General features: G+C 41.1%; 1 protein-coding gene across 6 annotated transcripts in view; it reads right to left on the bottom strand.

Annotated features, from left to right (window-relative positions):
* TTLL1 (TTL family tubulin polyglutamylase complex subunit L1) overlaps positions 1-26556 on the bottom strand; it is a 31863-nt gene extending 5307 nt beyond the window's left edge. Inside the window, exons 1-7 of one of the 6 annotated variants that reach the window (XM_027450058.3) lie at positions 26420-26556; positions 9549-9681; positions 7540-7748; positions 5262-5442; positions 4070-4204; positions 3803-3911; positions 515-658 (exon numbers count right to left, since the gene is read on the bottom strand). In XM_027450058.3, coding sequence (XP_027305859.1) covers positions 515-658; positions 3803-3911; positions 4070-4204; positions 5262-5442; positions 7540-7748; positions 9549-9661 — 891 coding nt within the window. In that variant the 5' untranslated portion in view covers positions 9662-9681; positions 26420-26556. Of the gene's footprint in view, positions 1-514; positions 659-3802; positions 3912-4069; positions 4205-5261; positions 5443-7539; positions 7749-8637; positions 8753-9121; positions 9231-9548; positions 9682-26165 lie in introns of those variants that run through there. The other 5 variants (XM_027450059.3, XM_038173498.2, XM_027450061.3 and 2 more) reach the window with 5 other exon arrangements.
* Positions 26557-26780: the final 224 nt, after the last annotated feature.

Raw genomic sequence — 26780 nt, 5'->3', positions numbered from 1 at the left:
ACACTGAAAGGTCACTCAAGCAGAGGACTGTTATACTTAAAACAAAAAAAGAAAGAGTATAACAGTTCATGATAACTATGTGACTAGTATATAGAAGATCTGAAAGAAAGTTACGTTAAGTCTGCTAAACTAATATCCTTACATTTTGATTGATAAATTGTCTTCCACAGCTATTTTTTCTTTGACACATTTGTTATTGCTGAAATGACATCACGAGCCTTGGCAGAGCTTAATACTATTCACAAGGGCAGTATCAAGTCATAATAGATAGTTCAGAGAGACCTGAAGGAGAGAGATTCATTCAGCTCTTCAATACACACATACAGCTCACCCACCCACCCAAGATTCAAGTTCACCCAGCTCAAACAAATCAACAAATCACAGAATTGCAGGAATCAGCATCAACACTGTCACTCAAATAGCAAGAAACAGATTTCAGGGATTTTTTGGTGACAAGCTCACTTGCATGGTTATGAAAAGTCTACACTAGCAGCATTCCCAGAACAGTACTCACCGCAACAGCTTTCAGGGACTGCACAATTATCCAGTGAATTTCATCAAATAATTTGTTCGTCACTTCCTTTCCACGGGTGCTTTCTAGATACAGGCGTAAGTTACTCACTGTCCACTTGCCTCCATGGATATGATTGTAATCATCCTGAAGAGTTGCACAGTTAATTTTGTCTAAGATTTTGAAGTTGTTCAGCAGTTTTGTTTCATCCACACAAAAAGCCCACTTATACTTGCATACAAATGTATAAGATTTTGTTTTAAAATGTATAAGTTTTTGTTTTAAAACAAAAGTTTTTGTTTTAAAAACAAACTCAAACTGCTTTTACTCTATTTTACAGCTTTATGCAGACTTCATCTTTAAACTGCCCTCTACATAAAGAACCATTTTTATTATGGCCATATGTTTATATCACACTTCACAAATCAAGTAATAAAGATGGACTTAAAAGAAAAAAAGTACTCAAACAGTTGAATAGCAAAATCTAAGTTTCGACTGGGAAATCTGAGTTTTGAAGTGTGACAAAAGAGGACTGAACAATTTTTCAGGTAATTCAGTACTTTGCTATAGAAAACACATTAAGTGCTGCTGAAACAGAACAAGGGAAAAAAGGAGGTTGCTATGTCTGTCTTTTCAGAGGCTAGCAATGTCCTACAAAATATTTTTGCTAAACAGAAGGACCAAAGCAAACTGATGGTGTTCTTACTGATGGAAAGACATATTCAGTCCTCAAATAGTTCTCAGGACAAGGTCTTTATCCCTTTTTAAAGATTTTCCTCTGAGTGTTTATAAGAATTATTATATGCCTGCTAAATTATAAAACACTGAATGCCTGGAGTAGAAAAAAGTTCTCATAGGAATGAAACCTTCCATCTTGTAAAACAAGGTCAGAGAAACCTCTCTCTATTCTTAGTGTTTCATCCATTTTTTTGTTTGTTTTTTTTTGTTTGTTTGTTTGTATTTTCTTCCCTTCTCTCCTCTACAGCTTCCCCCACAGTAAATTTGAAAGACTATACAAATAAAGATTGGGAACATGGTTCTCAGGACTTGCATGGAAAAAATGAAATGTCTTACGACCAGAATCCAGAAAGGGGACAAAAATCAAAGTTTCAACCCACTTTGCATTTCAGAATAAGTACTAAAATCAAAATAGAAGCATTGAATGGTTTGGGTCAGAAAATAGATTGCAACTGTACAGAGCTTTGCACAGCCACAACTATTTAATGAAAAATATCATAACAAAGCAGAATATCACAGGCTACATGGACGATTGCTAACAGAAAATTAAATAGAAGAATTACTGTTGTGGTTTTTTTTGCATTACACATGCAGTGAATAATGATTTAGAATTATATTTTCTAGCACAATATTACAATGTGTATACTTAATTACCCTCCTTCCCTTTACATTACTTTTTCTCTCTCCCTGATATTGAATTATAAGCTCTTAAATTTAGTGATGTTTTCCCATGAGCTTGTAGGATACAAATAAAGTAGAACTCCAGGGTTCATGTGGGGTTTAGAGTAGAGATGAAAAACTAGAAACTAAGAGCTTTTCCAGACCTCATCATAATGTTGATAAATCACTTGACAGTTCAAATTAGGTGGTTCTTCTAAAATTGTAGGGCTTATTTGCCTCTGAAGTTGCAGACATTTTTAAAACAGAAGGAAAGATGGGACAGACAATGGCTAAACTTTTCTCACTTCTTTCTGGAAGACTCAACAAGTATTAATGGTTCAACATTTCTAAAAAAAATAAATATTTCAAATGATCCAGTAATGACTCCACATTTTTATGCTGATACTTCTATACCCATTTCTGCTGTCTTTCTTCTTTCAAGATAACCTCACTACTTATTTTCACTTCTACTTCTATTTGGGAGAAATACTGAAGTTCTTTGGAGAAATACTTTAGTTGGTGTAGAAGATGAAAGGGTGCACGATAATGGGATAGGCAGCATATCCCATGCCTCATCTCTTCTCTGTTACTGGCAACAGCACTATGACTTACGCTCTTATATTTTATGGGAACTGCTTTTACTGCAACTCAGTGTGCGCTGTCAGATCATAAGATCTCTGAAGCCCTTCACAAATCAGCATCTGAGCAAGAAAATATTTGCAGTACTAAAAGTGTTGCATTTTGACACTTACTCTAGCTAATAATTACCACCATAGGTGATATTTACAATTAAAAACAGATAAAAACAGATCTGTTATGCTGCTATAAGAGTTATGTTATAGTTATATGTAGGTTATAGCTATAACTGTTAACAGTTCTGCTATAACTTACAAAGCAGTAAGAGTCAAGGCACATTTTTCTTGTGCATGAGTGTGCATATACATATATGTACATATTTTCAATGCTCTTAAAAAATAAACCCCACAAAATTGGGAAGTAAAACAATGGAGTTTTAATCCCTGCTACAGAGGCATGTTTTATAAATCAGACATCTGCTAAAAATGCAGAAGGGACAGCCATTATCAAGTGAATTCCCTGAAGGAACAAGGTTTAGGCAATGATACTGCATGTCCACCTGTTTGTGTCACCCCTAACCCACTAGCCTTTCCTTTCACTGGTGAATTTCAGCCTATTTTGACAGAGCGAAATGCTGTCAAAGCTATCAGGCTTCCACATATTTTATGAGCATCAATGGCAAATTACAGGACGGAACTGTTCTTCAGGCAGAACTCCATCGTTGTGCATTGAAGATGAAGCCACCAGCTGTCCAGGCAGCAAACATTTATCACTAAACACACAACTGCATGTTCCCTTTTTCACCAAAGAAGGCAGGGGGGAACACAGACAATACATGAGGTGACAACTCGTAGGAAGAAGGTGGAAGGCACTGTGGTAAATAAGCGCTGAAAACAGGAAAGCTGAATTAACTGGGTGGGTGAGAAAGAGGGAAAAGGAGATCAGGAAGGAGATATTCAAGTGCCATTATAAAATACAAACCCACAGGAACCAGGCTTCATTAATTCCACTGCTCATAGCCTGAATTGCTAAGTGAACATATTAGCATTTAAATGACAGGAGACTTGGAAAGAAATTGCTTTCAACTACTGCAGGTCAACACTGAAGATACCACAGTCTATTACAGAGATTACAACTCATTACCTTGCATATATTTTATCTACAGTCTTTTAAATTTTATTTATTTAAAGATCAAGTAAGTAATTTAATTGGAAGCTAATGAGAAAATCACTAAAAGCCTTTTTATTCCAAACTTTTGGGACAATTCAAGAAACCAGTCTTCCTATGAAAAAACATCTACAAACTCAGTACACTTACCCCATGTTTCTGAATGGCAACATTTGTAAGATGTACAAACATGTTATCCAATTCACTTGTACTTGGTGTATATTTTACTGTGCAAAACCGGCAAAATCCAAGTTTATACCTTAAATGCAAAAAGTCATTAAAGTGTGTTAAACCCCAGTAGGAAGTAAGGAAAAGATCATCCCAGGACAACATGTACATGTTAAACTTCTTTGTGCAACAACAGCAACATTATTTTGACTACATTAAACATCAAAACACAAACATATACAATCTTACATGTAACATCTCAGAGGGCGATATGTAGATACTAAAACATACAGACGAAGGTCAAATTTCTTTCCTCCAATTAGTAATGGATTGTTGATATATAGAGAAATCACATAAGCTTCTTTGGAAGACTGAGATACAAACCTGTAAGACATCAGTAAGGTTTCAGAATGTGACAACTGTAATGTTATAACATGATAGATCTTTTTCTTCTTTAGAAGCAGCCTGTAATTTTGAACTGACTGAAATCTTGTATCTTATTGGCAATGCAGTGTTTTAAGTTATACTATTCAATAAAACATGCTTGGCATCCATCATTACGTAACAAAGAAAAAAAAAGTAAATACAAAACACATGACTGAGATTTCCATTTAAATTCAGTTTTGAAGTTAACAGAGTAGTGAACTGAGCCACTCAGAATGCAGTTCTACAAACCTTCCTTTTCCTTTGAGAGCATTTACAGCTAGTCAGAGTTCAGAAAAGCAAAGAGTGCATATTACATTACCTTTGTTAGTCAAAGCCTTGTATTCCTAGAATGTTTGTATTTATGCAGGGCTTGCAATTGCAAAGCTAGCTTTCAAACTGTGACATTCTTCAGATTTCAAGGTAAATAGAAAATAATACTCAAAGAAGGTTTAGCCAGTCAATTTATAACCAAAAAAAAAAAAAAATAGAATTAGTTGTGCGATCAAAACTTTTATTAGTCAGAGGAAAACACAGATTGCTAAACTGTTAGATCCATTTGGAAATCAGGTCACAAATGTAAGGCGTATTACTTTGTGCTCCAAATAGATCACATCTTTATTTCCTAAAAGCACATTTCTCCTTTGTACTAGTTTAAGAAGTGAATTGATACATATTAAATACAAACTGCTCAGGGAAAGACTTTTTTCCTCACTTCCTGTTATTTAACACTACAGGGCAGAACAATTTGGTTTTGCATGTTATTCATCCAACACTAACAGCATTTTTTATAGGGAATAGTTATTCAAACAGTTGTTATACCTCCTCACACCAAAATAAATCTTACTAAGACTTGTTTGAAGGAGGAAGCCAGATAACTGAGACAAAATGCAAAACTATATAATGACAAAGCAATAGTAATGAAATACTTTTCCCTGTGCATTGGACAACTAGCATGTTCATGTGGTTCACCTGATTATATAAAGTACAACATAGGGTTTAGTTTTTAAGCACTTACGAAGATGTTTTGCTATCTCGAGACCATTTTTTAATTTGAGAGAGTTTATTGATTAGAAATATTCCTTTTCCTTGAGCTTTACCACAAGGTTTCATAATCCAAGTGCTTGAGGGATTTTTTCTGAATTCTTCAACAAAGAGATTATAATCGGCAGGAAGCATAAAAGTAACAGGAACAAAATCTGAGTTAAGAGAAAAAAAAAAAAGGTTCATGATTAAGGACGCTGTATCTAAGAAGAATGAATATAGGGTAAAAAATAATTTCTTGGTTCTCAATTTTTCCAGTCCAGCATGATCCACCTTCAGTAAAACTCATGTTGCTTTTTAATCTCATTTAATTCATAGTTTTTACTTAAAGAATTGCTAAACATTGCCTGCTGCTAATTTCAGATTAGCAGACTTCAATTCATATGGATTATTTTTCTTCTGTTTAAATGATGTGCAATTAGAGTATTAGACACCATTCCAACTTAACTTTTATTAGCAAAATTTCTCGATTTCATATTCTAGCTTTTATCATTCTTCAAATCTGTATATGCAAAAATCCAAATATTTCCTCTTTGGATGTGGCATTTTTGGCTTCTGTGCAACTTCAGTTGGTAATTCTTTGCTCCCATACCCAGTACTACCATGCTCACTGAAATCTAAAGAAAAATATTTCTTGCTTTTCGCTATCAGATTATTCTGTTTCATCCATACAGCAATGCTTCTTTCTTACACAGATGAACAGTGCTTTTTTTTTTTCCACTTGCCCCAGATGTAAATCAATTCAATGTCTCCATCTCTATTTCACTCCAATGCTTTCTGACCTCTGAAATAACTTCGCTATCCTTACTCCCAACTTACTCCTACTTTTTTTGTTTGTTTGTTTTGAGGGGGTAGTGGCTTTTTTCCTTTGGTTGGTTGTGGTTTTGTTTGTTTGTTTATTTTTCGGGGGGTGGGGGGAGGGATGGTGGTGGATTTTTTTGTTTTTGTTTGTTCTTATTTGTTTTTAAATTTAATTTTCTAGTAGTCATTACCAGTTCTCCAACTTCCCCTGAATTTCTCCTCTGAAGAGTTTATCCATTCAATTCTGTCTGGAACCTTTCTACAAAAGATTATTTTAGTTTTTGCTCCAGTATAGGATTTCCAGATAATGTTTTTTCACTTTTGATTTAAAGAAACTCCAGCCCTTTCTGATATGAAGTTTTAGGGCCCTTCAGTTCCACCACTGATCTCATAGCAAAATACCTTAATGCCACAATACTTCCCTCTTTAAAACAGTTATACATACATATGTAAATATATGTATATGTGTAGACATGTATACATATACAAATATATATACTTCTGTATATCCTTACGTTTAGGAACAATAATTTCATGATTATTCCTTATGTTTATAAATAATCATTTCATGATCATTTCCCTTCAGCCCATGTTGCTTCAGCTAATGCTGCACTAGTAAATTCAGTCTTCATTAAGAACCCTACTACTTACCAAAGCAAGCCTAAATACAACTTCCACACATAGTAACTGGATTTGTTCTCTTCCCTGAACAGTACTATGTACTAGTAAGAACACAGTGGAGGAAACACCCAGTGTGACAGAAACAAAAACGTTCGATCTTTTAGTCCAGCCTTGTGTCTAATTTCAGCAAAGTTCTTAATAAGTTGCATGACCTCTATTTCTCTCAATTTGTGAAATACTAGCCCTTATCCTTCAAAACAAGATTTGTGAAAAGCTTTGAAAATACAGAATTTCATATTAAATGTTTGCAACTACTGTTCTTAATCAGTTTCGCTACTCTTGTGTTTCCTTATGCTCTTCTAATGGCAGGTTTGTGGGGAGGGAAAAGGAAGAAAAGACAGCGAAAGAACGCTGTTATGTTTGCAGAACAGAGTAACTTTAGGATAGAGTACACTTTTTCTATTTAACTGCCTGTTAGTGACAGAGCATCTGCTGATAGTCATTTCAGCATTGGAACACTTCAGAAATTCAGAAAATCAAGCTGGGCTGCAACTAGATTTATGCGATGATTCAAACACATCAATTTTAGGTGTCCAAAACACATCAATTTTAGGTCTCCAAAAGCAACCTGGAAAAAACAGGCAGCTTTGGTTGCACATACTTCTTGCAAGCAGCAGTTTTTCTTACTGAATTCATTGCACAAAACTAGCAATGTGTAAATTGGAATAATTTGTACATTAATGTGCTGTTCTGTTACTGTTTCAAGTTACAATGCCAACGGGTCATTGACCACACAGAAAACAAGATTAAAGCTGATAAGAACCACATACCCAAATAAATATATTTTCCATTTTCATCCTTTTCTGCAAGAGGACTTCCTTCTTTCTCAAGTTCTCTCCTATATCGCTTGATATTTTTTACCATCAAATCCTTTCTGGTCAGCTCATAGTGGTTGGGGAAATGATTGACAATTTGGTCATCAGAAAGGCGGTAACCGGTTTCCACACTAAAAACATTTCTGATTGTTTGTACACTCATCCTGAAGGCAAAAACAGATATCAAATTACTTTTCTCAAGAAACACAACCCAAGAGGACAAAGTTGTAATAGTGTTACCTTTACTTCATCTTTTCCCTCTCACTGTTTTCTCCCTCTTTCACACTTCTCTTACATTGCTCTATATAGTGCTGCAGTGACAATACAACATACTCTGAACCCCTGTTAGCAAGACCAAATGAAATCCTGCCAGAGGTTGTCTCAGTCCCTCTGAGACTCAAATTTAGGCAGACTGTGAGGCAAGTAAGATGACAGCTTGGCCCTAGTGGACTCTGGCTTGTAGATGACAGACAGGTCAAATCCCAGCAGGGCCTACAAATGACTGACATGCACCTAAATACTACAGAGGCATCTTTCTAAACCTACTGGTTTGCTCTCCGGAAGCTCAGGTTTCCTCTTAAAAAAATATAACCTCATACTGACTACCTTGCTATCTGAATTCCAAAGTACTTCAAGTACATGAACATCTTGCTAAAAGCATACATAAATGCCACAGCAGAGAGCTGTGGTGACCAAGTCATCAAATCAGTTATCTACTTCATTTTTCACTAAAGATATGAGCAGAGCCACAAATACAAAGATTTTTTTTTTTTTTTGTACTAAAGGTGTCACACTGGAAATTTAAGATTATTTCCTGAATGCTATCAATCTGCTATGTTATCATTTCAGGAAGAAAACAAAACAAAACAAGTAACACAACAGTTTGCATGAGTGTCCTGTTCCCCTACTCCTCCCTCCAGCTGCATTCCAAAAGCACAAGCAGATTACTACATTCCTACTCATTTAAATAAGTGGTTAACAAAAGGTACATTCAGCAGTATAAAGTGCCGTTCTGTCATACTGGAAAGGGACAATACAAATGGCTTGGCTTACCTGAAGAGGTACTGTTTCTGCCATTTAATAAATTACTGTATCCTAGCACAGCACTGCAGTCTTGTATTAAATCAAGGTAATGGAGTTTGTCTAATTTAATATTCACCTTTCAGCACTGAAATGTTGAAAAATTAGTTTGCATAAACTTTTTACTATGAGGAGAAGTCAAGTGCAGTTCTCAAGGCTTTTATTACAAGAGCTTGCACTCTGGTAACAGAGCAAACTTCTGCTACACTGATAAAAGAATATTGTATCATATATTGGAACCACGTACTTTTTGATCATTTTGCTTACATCAGGTTGTCAGAAAATTTAGGTAAAGATACACTCAAAAATTCCAATTGGACCACAAAAGCCCTCCTACAGTACAGGAAAACTTACTATAGCTACATACAGCTTACTGTATGTATACTACAGCTTACTATATACAAGAAATATGAATAAAATCAGATACCACATTTCAAAACGAAACAAACAAACACACACGTTGGCTACAGCCTTTGCCCGGGTGTTTTTACAAATGGCGTCCTCAGAAGCGATTGTCATCTTGCTAGGTTAGTGACTTTCCAATGCCTGACAAAACCTTTGGGAAACTGGAAAGACATACAAGGTCATTAGCATGGGAAAGGATCCATGCGGATAGGACCTCCTGTCTCAAGGAGACCTAATGACTTTAGCAGGCCTACACAGCCAGAGGAGAAATCTACTAATACAAATCTCAACAACAGATCAGCAATAGCATAAGAAATTACAGGAGTAATGAAACAATGTTATGCACTTAGAAACACTTCAGTAAGTTAATGTGTGCATCTCTGATTTTTAAATATGCATTTTGTTATATTACTAATGGTATTAACAGAAGATATTAAAATACTTCACAAATTTAGAAATTGCTATTTTAATGTACTTACCAATAAAAATTCCAGTCTTCATTTTCTGCCACCTGAATCCAGCCTCTTTTTTCAAAGTTGTTTATTAACACAGATTTTTCTATATCAGTTACCCACTTTACTTTTCCTGCCATTATCCTACAGCAAGATCAACCTGTTAGCAAAGAACAGTGTAAAGATGTGAAATGGATAACATAAGGAGAGAAAAAAAAAAACAGGACAGTCAAAGGGGAAGAGAAGTGGCACCTAGAGAGCACTTTAACTTCAGAAAGATAGAAGAAGTAAATCAATGTTAAAAAAACAAGGAAAAGAACGTCCTAGGTTCAGACTGACAGCCCACATTTGTCAACTGAACTGCTACAAACCAAAACAACTCTAGTTACAAGGATTTTCCATGCTCCCCAACCAATTCATTTTTAATGAATGGATGCATAGCTCAAGTCTCTCCTTAAACACAGTAACAACAGAAATCACTGTCATACGTTTACTGGGTGCTGTTTATGGAAAAAAAAAAAAAGAAAAAAAAGAAAAAAGCATAGAGCACAGACTGTTTTTCTTCTAACCAAGACTACATTTTTAACTTTGTTTTGAAGTGGGAGAGTTGACATGGATCACTTCAATCACCAGCTGCAAACTAAATAGAAGTCTCAAAAAAAAAAAAAAAAAAAAAAAAAGTCCCTTACACTCTCAAGTGTGAGAATAGAAATGTTGTTTTTGCAGAGTTACATTGTTTAGAAGGAGGGAATGTGGTACTGAGATATGCTTACAGTGATAAGAAAGTTTAGCAGGCGACCTAGTGAAATGCAGACAACCAGACTCCTTAGGACAATTAGGTGAAAATCACAGTGTCAAGTCAAGTCAGATAAGTGAAGAAACATTACCACTTCAAGCAGTAAAAATGTCAAAAGAAATTTGAAATTTAACAGGCCGGCAACTGAAGGCCATGCATTGTTTGTGAAGCATCAGATAGATTGTGAACCTGGATTACCCACTCAGTGGGGAAACAGGGGAGGGTCCTGCCATCAAAAGGTATATAAACTGTGTTTTGGAACTAGTAGATGCGCTCTCTCCTGCTTGTGGGGCGCCCACAATTGCAATCGCGAATAAATTACTACTCCATTGAGATCCTCGCCTGAGCCTAAGTTATTGGCTACGGAGTGTTTCTCACAATTTGGGGGCTCGTCCGGGATCCAGTCAACTACTGGGGAGCCCCACCGCCGCAGCAGCAGGAAGGCATGCCCCGCTGATTTCAGCGGTCCTGTGCATCGACGGTGGCGGTTCTGCGGAAAGCTGACAGAGGGCCCGAGACTGGTTAAAGAGGCAGGATCCGTGAAGTAGTGGGGAAAGGAAGAAGGTAGGCACTCCGGGTTTTTAAGAATCGATCCGGTAACTCTGTGCACAGACCAAGGTAAGAAATATTAAGTATTGCCTTGGGGGTCGGGTATCTGGTGTATGGTAAGCCCTTGCACGGGGAAGTGCTGGCACTACACCAGGGGAATCTGGTGTACGGTAATCCTTGCACAGGGAAGTGCTTGGAAGTACATCAGGGAATCTGGTAAACTCAGGTGTGCGGTAACGCTGGCACGGGGAAGTGCTTGGCGGTACACCCCCATCTTTCAGTACGTTGGTGTGTGGTACACTGCAGAAGGGAAAATTCTGTAGCACATACTGGCGAGGGTTAGGAAAGATGGGAAGCACGAGTTCCAGGGAATCTGGTAAACTCATAGGTGTGTGGTAACGCTGGCACGGGGAAGTGCTCGGCGGTACACCCCCATTTTTCAGTACGTTGGTGTGTGGTACACTGCAGAAGGGAAATTTCTGTAGCTCATACTGGCGAGGGTTAGGAAAAATGGGAAAATATGAGTTCCAGGGGACAGGGAGATATCCCTGGGGGAGTGCCTACTAATAGTTCTTCCTGAAGAATGATAAGAAATTGGAAACATAATCCCAAAAATTAGAGGGATTGTAAAAGAAAAATAATTTTAAAAAGGTTAAATACTGTGTATCAGTCTGGACAAAAGAACCAATTAAGGAAACAGCAGTATTTTGGCCAAAATACGGGTCTGATGAAAATTCAGGCTATAAATTTATGTGTAAACAAGAAGATTCCTTTTTTTTAGAGAAGGAGCCAAGTTATGCTCCCTATAATCTTAATATTGAACTGGTGGCAGCAGCAGTCACTCCAGGAAGGGAGACAGGGACTGTAATTAACACTGTCCCTAAAGAAGGATCGTACTCTAGGCTCTGGCAAGAATTAGAACAAGGTAGAAGAGATATTGAGAATTTTGCCTTCCCTGATACTAACAGTACTAACAATAACTGTGTATCCTCTTAGGTGAACTACCCCCCCCCCTCCTTACCAGCAGAGAGGTTAGAACTTTTAAGAAGGAGAGGAAGTCTTTATTTGAGGACCCCAACAGCCTAGTTGAACAATTAGACCAGTTCCTACGACCTGACTTATACTCTTGGGGGAGGGAATTATGTCTGTAAGTATGTTGTTTACAGGGAAAGAAATGGGAATGATCAGGAGGAGAGCTGCTATACAAGAATGGGAAAGAGCTCATCCTCCAGGACCAGGGGTAATACCGGCAGGGCAGAAATACCCACTTGCCAATCCTGGCTGGAATAATAATAGTGTGCAACACAGAAATCATATGAGAGACTTGGGGTCAGAATGAGAAAGTACTTGGGGATGAGACCTGAGGACCCAGTATCCCAAGGGCTCTTGAAAGTTCATTGTGTGATTAAAGCCTGGCAGAATACGCAGAAAATGCTTCAGAAGGTGGGGGGATGTAGTGAACAGTCACTGGGGGACCCTCCTGCGGGAGGCCCTGGAGGCGTGTGTCTGGAGGGGAGATAAGAAGGGAAAAAAAAAAAAAAAAGTGAAACTAATGGTATTGACAGTGCAGCGGGTAGTGAAGCAGAGGGTTAGAGAAAGAGGAAAAAATCTTCAGGGGGAGTCAGGGCCAGGATGGAAAGGAGAGAAAGAGAGATGAAGGAATGGCAGGCAAAGAAGGCTGCCTGTGTTGTGGCCTGAGTCCTAGCAGAGACAGGCTTTGATAAGATGTTTTAAGTGTGGCCAGGCTGGCCACTTCGAATAGGAATATCTGGAGTGGAAGAAGGAGGAAAGAAGGAAAATGGCATGAAATATACTATATTGATATGTTGCTTCAGTATCTTGGAGGGAAAAGGTATGGAATTAAGTTGGACCCTGACTGAGCCTTTGGTGCTGGTATTAGAAAAGTATGGGCTGGAGAAAGATAAAGGAAGTGTTAAAAGGGTTGCTGAAGGTGTTAAAGGTGTGGCATGTAGTATTTAACAGAGCTGTTTGAAGTTGAATGAGCAGGGAAAGGTGATGTAGGCATTATCTAAGTAACAGTCGAGAAGTTTTGGTATATTTGCTGTGGTGTTTGTTCAGTTTCCCAAGCATCGGGGAGGGGGGAACAGCCTGCTCCACCAGGGGCCTCTCCAGCGGCCGCAGGGGGGCTTCGGCTCCAGCGCCTGAAGCGCCTCCTCCCCCTCCTTCTGCACTGACTTTGGTGTCTGTGGAGGGGTTTCTCGCTCTCCCAACTGCTGTTGAGCAGCAGGCTTTTGTTTGTTTCTTTGTTTCTTTGTTTTCGTGGATGTGCTCTCACAGAGGCAGGGACTGTATTGCTCATGGCTTGGCTCTGGGCAGCAGTGAGCCCCTTAGGGGCCGGATGAAATTATCCCTTACCTGCCACGGGGACGCTTCTGGGTTTTTCTCACGGGGGCTGCCACTGCAGTTTCCCACGCCCCCCACTCACACCCCCCGAACCTTGCCATCAAACCCAATACACTGGGGAACAGCTAGGTCATTACTGACTTGTAAAGTATCAGGGATTAAATTAACTAATGAAACCCTAAAAAGTGATGGGGGCAGAAGGGGCTGGGATAACAGTGCCACTTTTGGGGGATACCAAGCTGAGACTAGGGGATAAAATGATCACTGGGTAATTATTGTATGTACCCAAGGCAGGGACTAACTTGTTGGGAAGGGATTTGATGATTAAATTGAGCATTCAAATAGTAAATTGTTAGACTGGAATATCAGTGTTATTAATGGAGTGCTCTTTGGCCCTGAGAGCAAACATACATGTATATTCACCTCTGATTGGAAAGGCCCTGAAATGGGGGCGGAAGCAACAATATAGGTGGACAATTTTAGCTCAGGGGTTTACAGGGCCACCTATCTATTTGGGTAAATTCTAAAAAAAAAAAAAAAAAAAAAAAAAAAGAGATTTTGGAGCAATTACAACCTCCCAAGGAGGTATTAATGTTAACAAATATGTGGATCATTTTCTATTGTCAGGACAGGAGAAAAGAGTTGTGAAGAAAGCTACTAACAAGCTATTCAACATTCTGGGAAAGCAGGGCTTGGGAGTATTGAAAAATAAATTACAATACGGAGAAAGAGAAGTCAGGTATTTAAGGCATTTAATGTCTGAAGGAAAACAGAATAAATACAGAGAGGATTCAGGGAATTGTTGAAAATTAAGAAAGAACTAAAAAGTTTTAAAAGAAAGATTTTTTTTTAAGGAATCAGGAGCCATGAAGTCTGAAGGAAAATGGATACTCCCTGATGGGAGAGAAATGCTGAATAAAGGGATAATGAGGCAAATATTAACTGTTTTATATCAAAAGAGTCATTGGGAGGTGCAAGCAACGTGTGATGTTGTGCTAAGAAAGTATGTCTGTATAGGAATACATACTTTAGCGAAGCACATATGCAGAGGATGTACTATATGTCAAAAGGTAAATAAAAAGGTCTTCTGTAACCCATCTAGAGGGGGATGGGAGCCAGGGGTTTGACCTTTCCAAAGTATACAGGTAGATTTTACTGAGTTACTTGTTTGTCCTAATTGACCACGTGACTGGATGGGTGTAAAGCTTTACTGCAAGGGTTAAAGCAGGCCTTAGAGATTGAGTGGGATTTTCACAGCCCCTGGCACCCCTCCTCTTCTGGGAAGGTGGAGCGAATGAATCAGACATTAAAGAAGCAATTAACTAAACTAGTGTTAGAAACCCAGCTTCCTTGGGTAAAATGCTTACTCCTACAGGTTTAAGAAGCACCAAGAAAAGATATAGGAATTTCACCATATGAGATGCTGTTCAGATTGCCCTATCTGGGCAGAAGGGATGAGATACCACAATTCAAAACAAGAGAGTTTTCTTAAGAACTGTATTCTGGGGTTGTTCTGTTCTTTGTCATTTCTCAGGACCTGTGGGTTGTGGGCTCAAACCCCACTTTTGGAATTTCCCATTCACCACCATCACCCAGGAAACCGGGTCCTGATTTGGACCTGGAAAGAGTCAACTCCGGCCTGAATGGGAAGGACAATTACTAACCACTGAAACAGCCGTAAGAACTGCGGAAAAAGGTTGGACTCACTATACTCGAGTGAAAGCATCCGTCGACGCTAGTACCTGGGATGCTGTTCCTACAAAAGACTTGTTGGAAGTTGAAATTGAAGAGAAAAATCTCATAGTGGACTCTGAGCAGGATAAGAGCTTACAATTGTAAACTAACCTTTTATTTTCACAGGTAACTAACGTCTGTGACTTGTGATTGAGAGAAAGAACAGACCTATAGCGAATTGCAGTGCTCCCAAGGGGGGGTTGTTATAGTAGTAGTGTACATCTTATTTTTTTTTTTTTGGTATCGATAATTATTTGGAAACCTAAGGTTTAAAAATAATGACAGGGAAAAATTGATTACTAATTTTGTTTTTAGTGATTCTAGGCCTCAGAGAAGGCCTCGGTCAATTGGCAACTTGGAAAAGGCATGACCAGATAATAGCAAAAACGGGATACCCTGTCAAAATATGGGTGACTGTGACAGAGGGTTATGTACCACATTCTGTCACGTTTGATGTTTGTGAGGTGTTAGCTTGTGGAGATTTAAATGCCCAACGACAATTGAGCAGAGAGAACAAATAACTGAGAGAGACCCAACAGCCAGATTGAGAATAGCTGTATGGAAACAATCCTCTATTGCCATCAGAGAAAGGGAGAAACTCAAGGAGAAAACAGGAGAGAAAACAGGAGGCCCTCTGAAATGTGGCAGTTCAAACATTTGAGATTCAAACAGGGTATGGGGATGTGAATGCCTGGATAGAATGGGTCAAATATACTGTCCAGAGTCTCAACCGTAGCTACTGCTATGCTTGTGCCTCGGGATGACTGATTGCCCAGATAGTGCCCTTCCCATGGGGGTGGACCAAAGACTCCCAAGGGGTGCAATGTATGATTGCATTGTACCAAGAAAAGACTGCCTGGGGAAATGAGGCCTGTAAGTCTCTCTTTGCTGTTCCTTGCATGATAACAGTATCACGGTTCCCCCTGCATTCTCTACAGCTATAGGTAACCATACAGCTTGCCTCTCACGGCAGGGTGTGAGTGCTACCTGGCATCTGGGAGAATTTGCCTTGTGCTATCAAGGACTTGATGGGAAACTGCTCAAGACTAGAGATCCCCAGGGCAGATCTCTGGTGGTACGGTGGAGGGAAGATCTTACGGTCCACCCTACCATCTAATTGGGAAGGCACTTGTGCACTTGTTCAATTAGCTATACCCTTCACCCTGGCATTTGAAAGAGAAACATCACAAATACCCAGAAGAAGTAAAAGAGGCTTAGGAATATCATTTGATGGTAGAGTATACATAGATTCTATTGGTGTTCCTAGAGGAGTTCCAGATGAACATGAAGCCAGAAATCAAATTGCTGCAGGGTTTGAGTCACTGTTCTGGTGGGTAACAATCAATAAAAATGTGGATTGAATTAATTATTTCTATTATAATCAGTAGAGATTCATCAATTATACCAAGGATGCGATGAGAGGAATCGCTGAACAACTAGATGCCATCAGCAAAATGGCTTGGGAAAACAGGATAGCATTAGATATGATGCTCGCAGAGGAAGGAGGTGTGTTTGTGTGTGTAATACTGAGCAACCATTGTTGCACTTATACCCAACAGTAGTGTCCCAGATGGCTCGGTAACAAGAGCATTGCAAGGGCTTACCACCCTTGCCAGTGAATTGGCAGAAAAAGTAGGCATATTTACATCTTTGATCATAGTTGTAGGAGTTTTGACAGCCATTGGTTGCTGCATTATCCCCTGTGTAAGAGGACTAGTACAGTTGTTAACTGAAACCTCACTATTGAAACAAATGACCATGGAGCTACCACCTTACTCAGATAAGGAGATAATGAGGAGATGGAAAGCAAAGAAAAGAAAGAAGAAGTCTATCAAATTACACCTTAGAGAAAGGTTTTGCAAAAATCAACAGTTTATAAAAAAAGAAAAGGGGGGAATTGTGGGAATAGAAATGTTGTTTTTGCAGAGTTACATTGTTTAGAAGGAGGGAATGTGGTACTGAGATATGCTTACAGTGATAAGAAAGTTTAGCAGGCGACCTAGTGAAATGCAGACAACCAGACTCCTTAGGACAATTAGGTGAAAATCACGGTGTCAAGTCAAGTCAGATAAGTGAAGAAACATTACCACTTCAAGCAGTAAAAATGTCAAAAGAAATTTGAAATTTAACAGGCCGGCAACTGAAGGCCATGCATTGTTTGTGAAGCATCAGATAGATTGTGAACCTGGATTACCCACTCAGTGGGGAAACAGGGGAGGGTCCTGCCATCAAAAGGTATATAAACTGTGTTTTGGAACTAGTAGATGCGCTCTCTCCTGCTTGTGGGGCGCCCGCCATTGCAATCGCGAATAAATTACTACTTCACTGAGATCCTCGCCTGAGCCTAAGTTATTGGCTACGGAGTGTTTCTCACACAAGGAACAGCGTGCTGTACTGTAAGGAGAAGAACCAAAGTAACATTAACAACTTTTTATTGTCTTCTCTGTATTCCATGTAGCTGTGATTTTACCTTCTGCTCTAGCTGCTGAGGGGCAATAAGCTGGTATCAATAAACCCTTGAAAGCAGACTTCCTAGACCTAAGGTTATTAAAACAGTCCTCACAAGCTGTATTTCAACTTATGACACCTAGGTGTCATTTTCTATACTAGATCTCTCTCACTTGTCCACATCGGCGTTTCCCCTCCCTTAGGATCTCAAGATCATTGTGGTTGGACGGGACCTCAAGAGGTCCCTAGTGCAGCCTCCTGCTCCAAGTGGGGTAGGCATAAGGTCTGACCAGGCTGCTCTCAGCTTTATCCAAGCACATTTGGAAAACCTCCAAAGACAAAAGCAGCACAGCTGCTCTGAGCATCCTGTCTCACCACTCAACTACCCTCATGGGGGAAAGATTTTTCCAGATTCAGCCCGAACCTCCCTTGTTTTAGCTTGTGCTTGTTGTTTCCCATCTTCCCACCCTTCAGCACCCCAAGCAGCTTGACTATGCTTTCTGGAAAACCTCCTTACAGGTACAGGAAGGTTGCAATTACATGACCACAAGTGTCACCTCTTTTCCAGGCCAAAGGAACACAGTTCCCCCAGCTCCTCAACAAAGGACAAGCACTTCAGCCCCTGGGCAATCCTCCACTGAACTTGCTCATTTATCCGCATCTGCCTTATTCTGGGGGCTTGTGAGAAACACTCCGTAGCCAATAACTTAGGCTCAGGCGAGGATCTCAGTGAAGTAGTAATTTATTCGCGATTGCAATGGCGGGCGCCCCACAGGCAGGAGAGAGCGCATTTACTAGTTCCAAAACACAGTTTATATACCTTTTGATGGCAGGACCCTCCCCTGTTTCCCCACTGAGTGGGTAATCCAGGTTCACAATCTATCTGATGCTTCACAAACAATGCATAGTCTTCAGTTGCCAGCCTGTTAAATTTCAAATTTCTTTTGACATTTTTACTGCTTGAAGTGGTAATGTTTCTTCACTTATCTGACTTGACACTGTGATTTTCACCTAATTGTCCTAAGGAGACTGGTTGTCTGCATTTTACTAGGTCGCCTGCTAAACTTTCTTATCACTGTAAGCATATCTCAGTACCACATTCCCTCCTTCTAAACAATGTAACTCTGCAAAAACAACATTTCTATTCCCACAATTCCCCCCTTTTCTTTTTTTATAAACTGTTGATTTTTGCAAAACCTTTCTCTAAGGTGTAATTTGATAGACTTCTTCTTCTTTGCTTTCCATCTCCTCATTCCCTCCTTATCTGAGTAAGGTGGTAGCTCCATGGTCATTTGTTTCAATAGTGAGGTTTCAGTTAACAACTGTACTAGTCCTCTTACACAGGGGATAATGCAGCAACCAATGGCTGTCAAAACTCCAACTACGATCAAGGATGTAAATATGCCTACTTTTTTCTGCCAATTCACTGGCAAGGGTGGTAAGCCCTTGCAATGCTCTTGTTACCGAGCCATCTGGGACACTATTGTTGGGTATAAGAGTGCAACAATGGTTGCTCAGTATTACACACACAAACACACCTCCTTCCTCTGCGAGCATCATATCTAATGCTATCCTGTTTTCCCAAGCCATTTTGCTGATGGCATCTAGTTGTTCAGCGATTCCTCTCATCGCATCCTTGGTATAATTGATGAATCTCTGCTGATTATAATAGAAATAATTAATCCAATCCACATTTTTATTGATTGTTACCCACCAGAACAGTGACTCAAACCCTGCAGCAATTTGATTTCTGGCTTTATGTTCATCTGGAACTCCTCTAGGAACACCAATAGAATCTATGTATACTCTATCATAAAATGATATTCCTAAGCCTCTTTTACTTCTTCTGGGTATTTGTGATGTTTCTCTTTCAAATGCCAGGGTGAAGGGTATAGCTAATTGAACAAGTGCACAAGTGCCTTCCCAATTAGATGGTAGGGTGGACCGTAAGATCTTCCCTCCACCGTACCACCAGAGATCTGCCCTGGGGATCTCTAGTCTTGAGCAGTTTCCCATCAAGTCCTTGATAGCACAAGGCAAATTCTCCCAGATGCCAGGTAGCACTCACACCCTGCCGTGAGAGGCAAGCTGTATGGTTACCTATAGCTGTAGAGAATGCAGGGGGAACCGTGATACTGTTATCATGCAAGGAACAGCAAAGAGAGACTTACAGGCCTCATTTCCCCAGGCAGTCTTTTCTTGGTACAATGCAATCATACATTGCACCCCTTGGGAGTCTTTGGTCCACCCCCATGGGAAGGGCACTATCTGGGCAATCGGTCATCCCGAGGCACAAGCATAGCAATAGCTACGGTTGAGACTCTGGACAGTATATTTGACCCATTCTATCCAGGCATTCACATCCCCATACCTTGTTTGAGCTGACACATTTCAGAGGGCTTCCTGTTTTCTCTCCTGTTTTCTCCTTGAATTTCTCCCTTTCTCTGATGGCAATAGAGGATTGTTTCCATACAGCTGCTCTCAATCTGGCTGTTGGGTCTCTCCCAGTTATTTGTTCTCTCTGCTCAATTGTCGTTGGGCATTTAAATCTCCACAAGCTAACACCTCACAAACATCAAACGTGACAGAATGTGGTACATAACCCTCTGTCACAGTCACCCATATTTTGACGGGGTATCCCGTTTTTGCTATTATCTGGTCATGCCTTTTCCAAGTTGCCAATTGACCGAGGCCTTCTCTGAGGCCTAGAATCACTAAAAACAAAATTAGTAATCAATTTTTCCCTGTCATTATTTTTAAACCTTAGGTTTCCAAATAATTATCGATACCAAAAAAAAAAAAAATAAGATGTACACTACTACTATAACAACCCCCCCCTTGGGAGCACTGCAATTCGCTATAGGTCTGTTCTTTCTCTCAATCACAAGTCACAGACGTTAGTTACCTGTGAAAATAAAAGGTTAGTTTACAATTGTAAGCTCATCCTGCTCAGAGTCCACTATGAGATTTTTCTCTTCAATTTCAACTTCCAACCAGTCTTTTGTAGGAACAGCATCCCAGGTACTAGCGTTGACAGATGCCTTCACTCGAGTATAGTGAGTCCAACCTTTTTCCGCAGTTCTTACGGCTGTTTCAGTGGTTAGTAATTGTCCTTCCCATTCAGGCCGGAGTTGACTCTTTCCAGGTCCAAATCAGGACCCGGTTTCCTGGGTGATGGTGGTGAATGGGAAATTCCAAAAGTGGGGTTTGAGCCCACAACCCACAGGTCCTGAGAAATGACAAAGAACAGAACAACCCCAGAATACAGTTCTTAAGAAAACTCTCTTGTTTTGAATTGTGGTATCTCATCCCTTCTGCCCAGATAGGGCAATCTGAACAGCATCTCATATGGTGAAATTCCTATATCTTTTCTTGGTGCTTCTTAAACCTGTAGGAGTAAGCATTTTACCCAAGGAAGCTGGGTTTCTAACACTAGTTTAGTTAATTGCTTCTTTAATGTCTGATTCATTCGCTCCACCTTCCCAGAAGAGGAGGGGTGCCAGGGGCTGTGAAAATCCCACTCAATCTCTAAGGCCTGCTTTAACCCTTGCAGTAAAGCTTTACACCCATCCAGTCACGTGGTCAATTAGGACAAACAAGTAACTCAGTAAAATCTACCTGTATACTTTGGAAAGGTCAAACCCCTGGCTCCCATCCTCTTCTAGATGGGTTACAGAAGACCTTTTTATTTACCTTTTGACATATAGTACATCCTCTGCATATGTGCTTCGCTAAAGTGTATATTCCTATACAGACATACTTTCTTAGCACAACATCACACGTTGCTTGCACCTCCCAATGACTCTTTTGATGTAAAACAGTTAATATTTGCCTCATTATCACTTTATTCAGCATTTCTCTCCCATCAGGGAGTATCCATTTTCCTTCAGACTTCATGGCTCCTGATTCCTTAAAAAATCTTTCTTTTAAAACTTTTTTTAGTTCTTTCTTAATTTTCAACAATTCCCTGAATCCTCTCTGCATTTATTCTGTTTTCCTTCAGACATTAGATGCCTTAAATACCTGACTTCTCTTTCTCCATATTGTAATTTATTTATTTATTTTTTTTTAATACTCCCAAGCCCTGCTTTCCCAGAATGTTGAATAGCTTGTTAGTAGCTTTCTTCACAACTCTTTTCTCCTGTCCTGACAATAGAAAACGATCCACATATTTGTTAACATTAATACCTCCTTGGGAGGTTGCAATTGCTCCAAAACCTTTTTTTTTTTTTTTTTTTTTTTTTTTTAGAACTTACCCAAATAGATAGGTGGCCCTGTAAACCCCTGAGGTAAAATTGTCCACCTATACTGTCGCTTCCACCCCCATTTCAGGGTCTTTCCAGTCAGAGGTGGATATACATGTATGTTTGCTCTCAGGGCCTGAGAGCACTCCATTAATAACACTGTTATTCCAGTCTAACAATTTACTATTTGAACGCCCAATTTAATCATCAAATTCCTCCTCAACAAGTTAATCCCTGCCTTGGGTACATACAATAATTACCCAGTGATCATTTTATCCCCTGGTCTCAGCTTGGTATCCCCCAAAAGTGGCACTGTTATCCCAGCCCCTTCTGCCCCCATCACTTTTTAGGGTTTCATTAGTTAATTTAATCCCTGATACTTTACAAGTCAGTAATGACCTAGCTGTTCCCCAGTGTATTGGGTTTGATGGCAAGGTTCGGGGGCTGTGAGTGGGGGGGTAGGAAACTGCAGTGGCAGCCCCCGTGAGAAAAACCCAGAAGCGTCCCCGTGGCAGGTAAGGGATAATTTCATCTGGCCCCAAAGGGGCCCACTGCTGCCCAGAGCCAAGCCATGAGCAACACAGTCCGTGCCTCTGTGAGAGCACATCCACGAAAACAAACAAAGAAACAAACAAAAACCTGCTGCTCAACAGCAGTTGGGAGAGCGAGAAACCCCTCCACAGACACCAAAGTCAGTGCAGAAGGAGGGGGAGGATGCGCCCCAGGCGCTGGAGCCGAAGCCCCCCTGCGGCCGCTGGAGAGGCCCCTGGTGGAGCAGGCTGTTCCCCCCCACCGTCCCCCTCCCCGATGCTTGGGAAACTGACCAAACACCACAGCAAATATGCAAATATACCAAAACTTCCAGACTGTTACTTAGATAATGCCTACATCATCTTTCCCTGCTCATTCAACTTCAAACAGCTCTGTTAAATACTACATGCCACACCTTTAACACCTTCAGCAACCCTTTTAACACTTCCTTTATCTTTCTCCAGCCTGTACTTTTCTAATACCAGCACCAAAGGCTCAGTCAGGGTCCAACTTAATTCCATACCTTTTCCCTCCAAGATAAACAACATATCAATATAGCATATTTCATGCCATTTTCCTTCTTTCCTCCTTCTTCCACTCCAGATATTCCTATTCGAAGTGGCCAGCCTGGCCACACTTAAAACATCTTATCAAAGCCTGTCTCTGCTAGGACTCAGGCCACAACACAGGCAGCCTTCTTTGCCTGCCATTCCTTCATCTCTCTTCCTCTCCTTTCCATCCTGGCCCTGACTCCCCCTGAAGATTTTTTCCTCTTTCTCTAACCCTCTGCTTCACTACCCGCTGCACTGTCAATACCATTAGTTTCACTTTTTTTTTTTCTTTTTTTTTTTCCTTCTTATCTCCCCTCCAGACACACGCCTCCAGGGCCTCCCACAGGAGGGTCCCCCAGTGACCATTCACTACATCCCCCCCACCTTCTAAAGCATTTTCTGCGTATTTTGCCAGGCTTTAATCACACAATGAACTTTCAAGAGCCCTTGGGATACTGGGTCCTCAGGTCTCATCCCCAAGTACTTTCTCATTCTGACCCCAAGTCTCTCATATGATTTCTGTGTTGCACACTATTATTATTCCAGCCAGGATTGGCAAGTGGGTATTTCTGCCCTGCCGGTATTACCCCTGGTCCTGGAGGATGAGCTCTTTCCCATTCTTGTATAGCAGCTCTCCTCCTGATCATTCCCATTTCTTTCCCTGTAAACAACATACTTATAGACATAATTCCCTCCCCCAAGAGTATAAGTCAGGTCGTAGGAACTGGTCTAATTGTTCAACTAGGCTGTTGGGGTCCTTGAATAAAGACTTCCTCTCCTTCTTAAAAGTTCTAACCTCTCTGCTGGTAAGGAGGGGGGGGGTAGTTCACCTAAGAGGATACACAGTTATTGTTAGTACTGTTAGTATCAGGGAAGGCAAAATTCTCAATATCTCTTCTACCTTGTTCTAATTCTTGCCAGAGCCTAGAGTACGATCCTTCTTTAGGGACAGTGTTAATTACAGCCCCTGTCTCCCTTCCTGGAGTGACTGCTGCTGTCACCAGTTCAATATTAAGATTATAGGGAGCATGACTTGGCTCCTTCTCTAAAAAAAGGAATCTTCTTGTTTACACATAAATTTAAAGCCTGAATTTTCATCAGACCCGTATTTTGGCCAAAATACTGCTGTTTCCTTAATTGGTTCTTTTGTCCAGACTGATACACAATATTTAACCTTTTTAAAATTATTTTTCTTTTACAATCCCTCTAATTTTGGGATTATGTTTCCAATTTCTTATCATTCTTCAGGAAGAACTATTAGTAGGCACTCCCCCAGGGATATCTCCCTGTCCCCTGGAACTCATATTTTCCCATCTTTCCTAAGCCTCGCCAGTATGTGCTACAGAAATTTCCCTTCTGCAGTTTACCACACACCAACGTACTGAAAGATGGGGGTGTACCGCCAAGCACTTCCCCGTGCCAGCGTTACCGCACACCTGAGTTTACCAGATTCCCTGATGTACTTCCAAGCACTTCCCTGTGCAAGGATTACCGTACACCAGATTCCCCTGGTGTAGTGCCAGCACTTCCCCATGCAAGGGCTTACCATACACCAGATACCCGACCCCCAAGGCAATACTTAATATTTCTTACCTTGGTCTGTGCACAGAGTTACCGGATCGATTCTTAAAAACCCGGAGTGCCTACCTTCTTCCTTTCCCCACTACTTCACGGATCCTGCCTCTTTAACCAGTCTCGGGCCCTCTGTCAGCTTTCCGCAGAACCGCCACCGTCGATGCACAGGACCGCTGAAATCAGCGGGGCATGCCTTCCTGCTGCTGCGGCGGTGGGGCTCCCCAGTAGTTGACTGGATCCCGGACGAGCCCCCAAATTGTGAGAAACACTCCGTAGCCAATAACTTAGGCTCAGGCGAGGATCTCAGTGAAGTAGTAATTTATTCGCGATTGCAATGGCGGGCGCCCCACAGGCAGGAGAGAGCGCATTTACTAGTTCCAAAACACAGTTTATATACCTTTTGATGGCAGGACCCTCCCCTGTTTCCCCACTGAGTGGGTAATCCAGGTTCACAATCTATCTGATGCTTCACAAACAATGCATAGTCTTCAGTTGCCAGCCTGTTAAATTTCAAATTTCTTTTGACATTTTTACTGCTTGAAGTGGTAATGTTTCTTCACTTATCTGACTTGACACTGTGATTTTCACCTAATTGTCCTAAGGAGACTGGTTGTCTGCATTTTACTAGGTCGCCTGCTAAACTTTCTTATCACTGTAAGCATATCTCAGTACCACATTCCCTCCTTCTAAACAATGTAACTCTGCAAAAACAACATTTCTATTCCCACAGGCTCAAGTTATTTTTGCCCATCCTCATATATATTGTGGTACAGCCTTACTCTTTCTATTTGGAAGAAAAAAAAAAAAAAGCCAAGTCTAGAGATGGAAATAAATGCATAACAAATGCACTGAAGGTGTGAGGACAAGCCAATCACCTAGAATTGCTACTTCTCCAAAGGACAAGCTGAAGCTTTTCTGACAGCACTATCATGAGAAAATGATAATACTAATGTCAGGGGAAGACAGCTCTCATAAGCACTTTCAATTGTTGTGTACATTCCACAAAGGAGTTTTAAAATTGCAGCCTAGTGAATTTTCAGTTATCTTACCAAGAAATCCACTACAGAAGAGTACTGATTCAGCAGAAAATCTGAGCCCAAGGCACATTCATTGACACATGCCTCTCCCAAGAACAAAAGCTGCCATGCAAGAAGAGGGAGAGAGCAGAGGTATGCATGCACATAACACCATTTACTGCTCCCTCCACTTATAATTTTCCACCAAAAAAATAAAACTCAAAAATGCAGTAATTACACCAGTAGAGATGAGTAATCAAGGTAATCAAGACGATTTTTGCAACTAAGGCAACCCAAGAGATCTCCCACAACTGAATGTGGCATTCCCCTTCAGTCTCCCTCCTCCTGAGAGCCACAGCCCACGATGCAGCGCTCACACTTTTTCCTTTCTAGTCTATTTAAATTGACAAATTCCACAAGGCAGATGTTTACTACTAGGCTTTGGTTTTGAAGCATTTTAGGCCCACTTATTTTTCATTCACATTGGTGGTAAAACAAGTTGAAATCAAGCCTAAATAAACAGATGGAAAAGAGCACATGCAGACTTGGGGACTTCTTTGTGTGCTTATACAACATATAGTTCTACATGGCGATGAGCTGTCGCTGGGCCTTCTAGACACTACCAAAACAAAAATAAATGAAGCAAAAGGATTAATTTACTTGAGCTGAAGTACATCTGGATCACAGTCAGTGACTCACTAGTGCCACATACCATCTTGCTGTGGTTTTAAAAGCTCAGGAATTAGTCAGCATGGCATAGAATCCTCCTTTCAAAAGGAAACGCGTTAAATGCTACAAAAGCTTTAATTAAGCACGCTGTAAAAACGTGAACGAACCTCAAAACCTGCAGGCCACGTCTCTAAGCCACCCCACTAGCTCTACCCTCCAGGAGCGGACGCGCAGGGAGATCCAGGGCTAGGCACCCGCCTCACAGGAAGGTCACGGGAAGGGCCGCGACAGCACGATATATAGCGATAGCGCCTGCGGGAAGGAAGCCGGGCGCCTCCCCCAGTGGCGGCAGCCCCCAGGCCGAGCGGGATAAGGCGGGCTGGGCCAAGCGATGGGGCGCACAACGCTGCCCCGCTCTCACCTGCAGAACAGCCCCTCAGTCCGCACCTGCCGCGCCCGCCGCCATTGCCCTGCCCCGCCCCGCCCCTTCCGGGGCCGTTCCCTAGGAAACGGGACGCGCAGCGGCTAGACTTCCGTGAGGCGGTGACGGCAGGGGGTGGGGGGCGCAGTTGCTAGGGCGACGCGCCGACACTCCGCCTCCGCGAGCGCCCGGCGCCGCGCAGCCTAAACAAAATAGCCGCCATTTTGTAGGCCTGGTGCTGCGTGGTCTTGACGGGCCGCGAGAGGGTGGGAGCTTGCCCCTTCCTCGCCCCTCAGCGGGGTCCCGAAGCCCGCTCAGCCCTCGCCCTATTCATCCGTGGTGTTGGGAGCCACCATAAAGT

This window comes from Anas platyrhynchos, chromosome 1 (assembly GCF_047663525.1).
Source record: "Anas platyrhynchos isolate ZD024472 breed Pekin duck chromosome 1, IASCAAS_PekinDuck_T2T, whole genome shotgun sequence".
Classification (NCBI taxonomy): domain Eukaryota; kingdom Metazoa; phylum Chordata; class Aves; order Anseriformes; family Anatidae; genus Anas; species Anas platyrhynchos.
The sequence above is the reverse complement of the archived record's forward strand: the minus strand, read 5'-3'. Positions and strand labels throughout refer to the sequence as shown.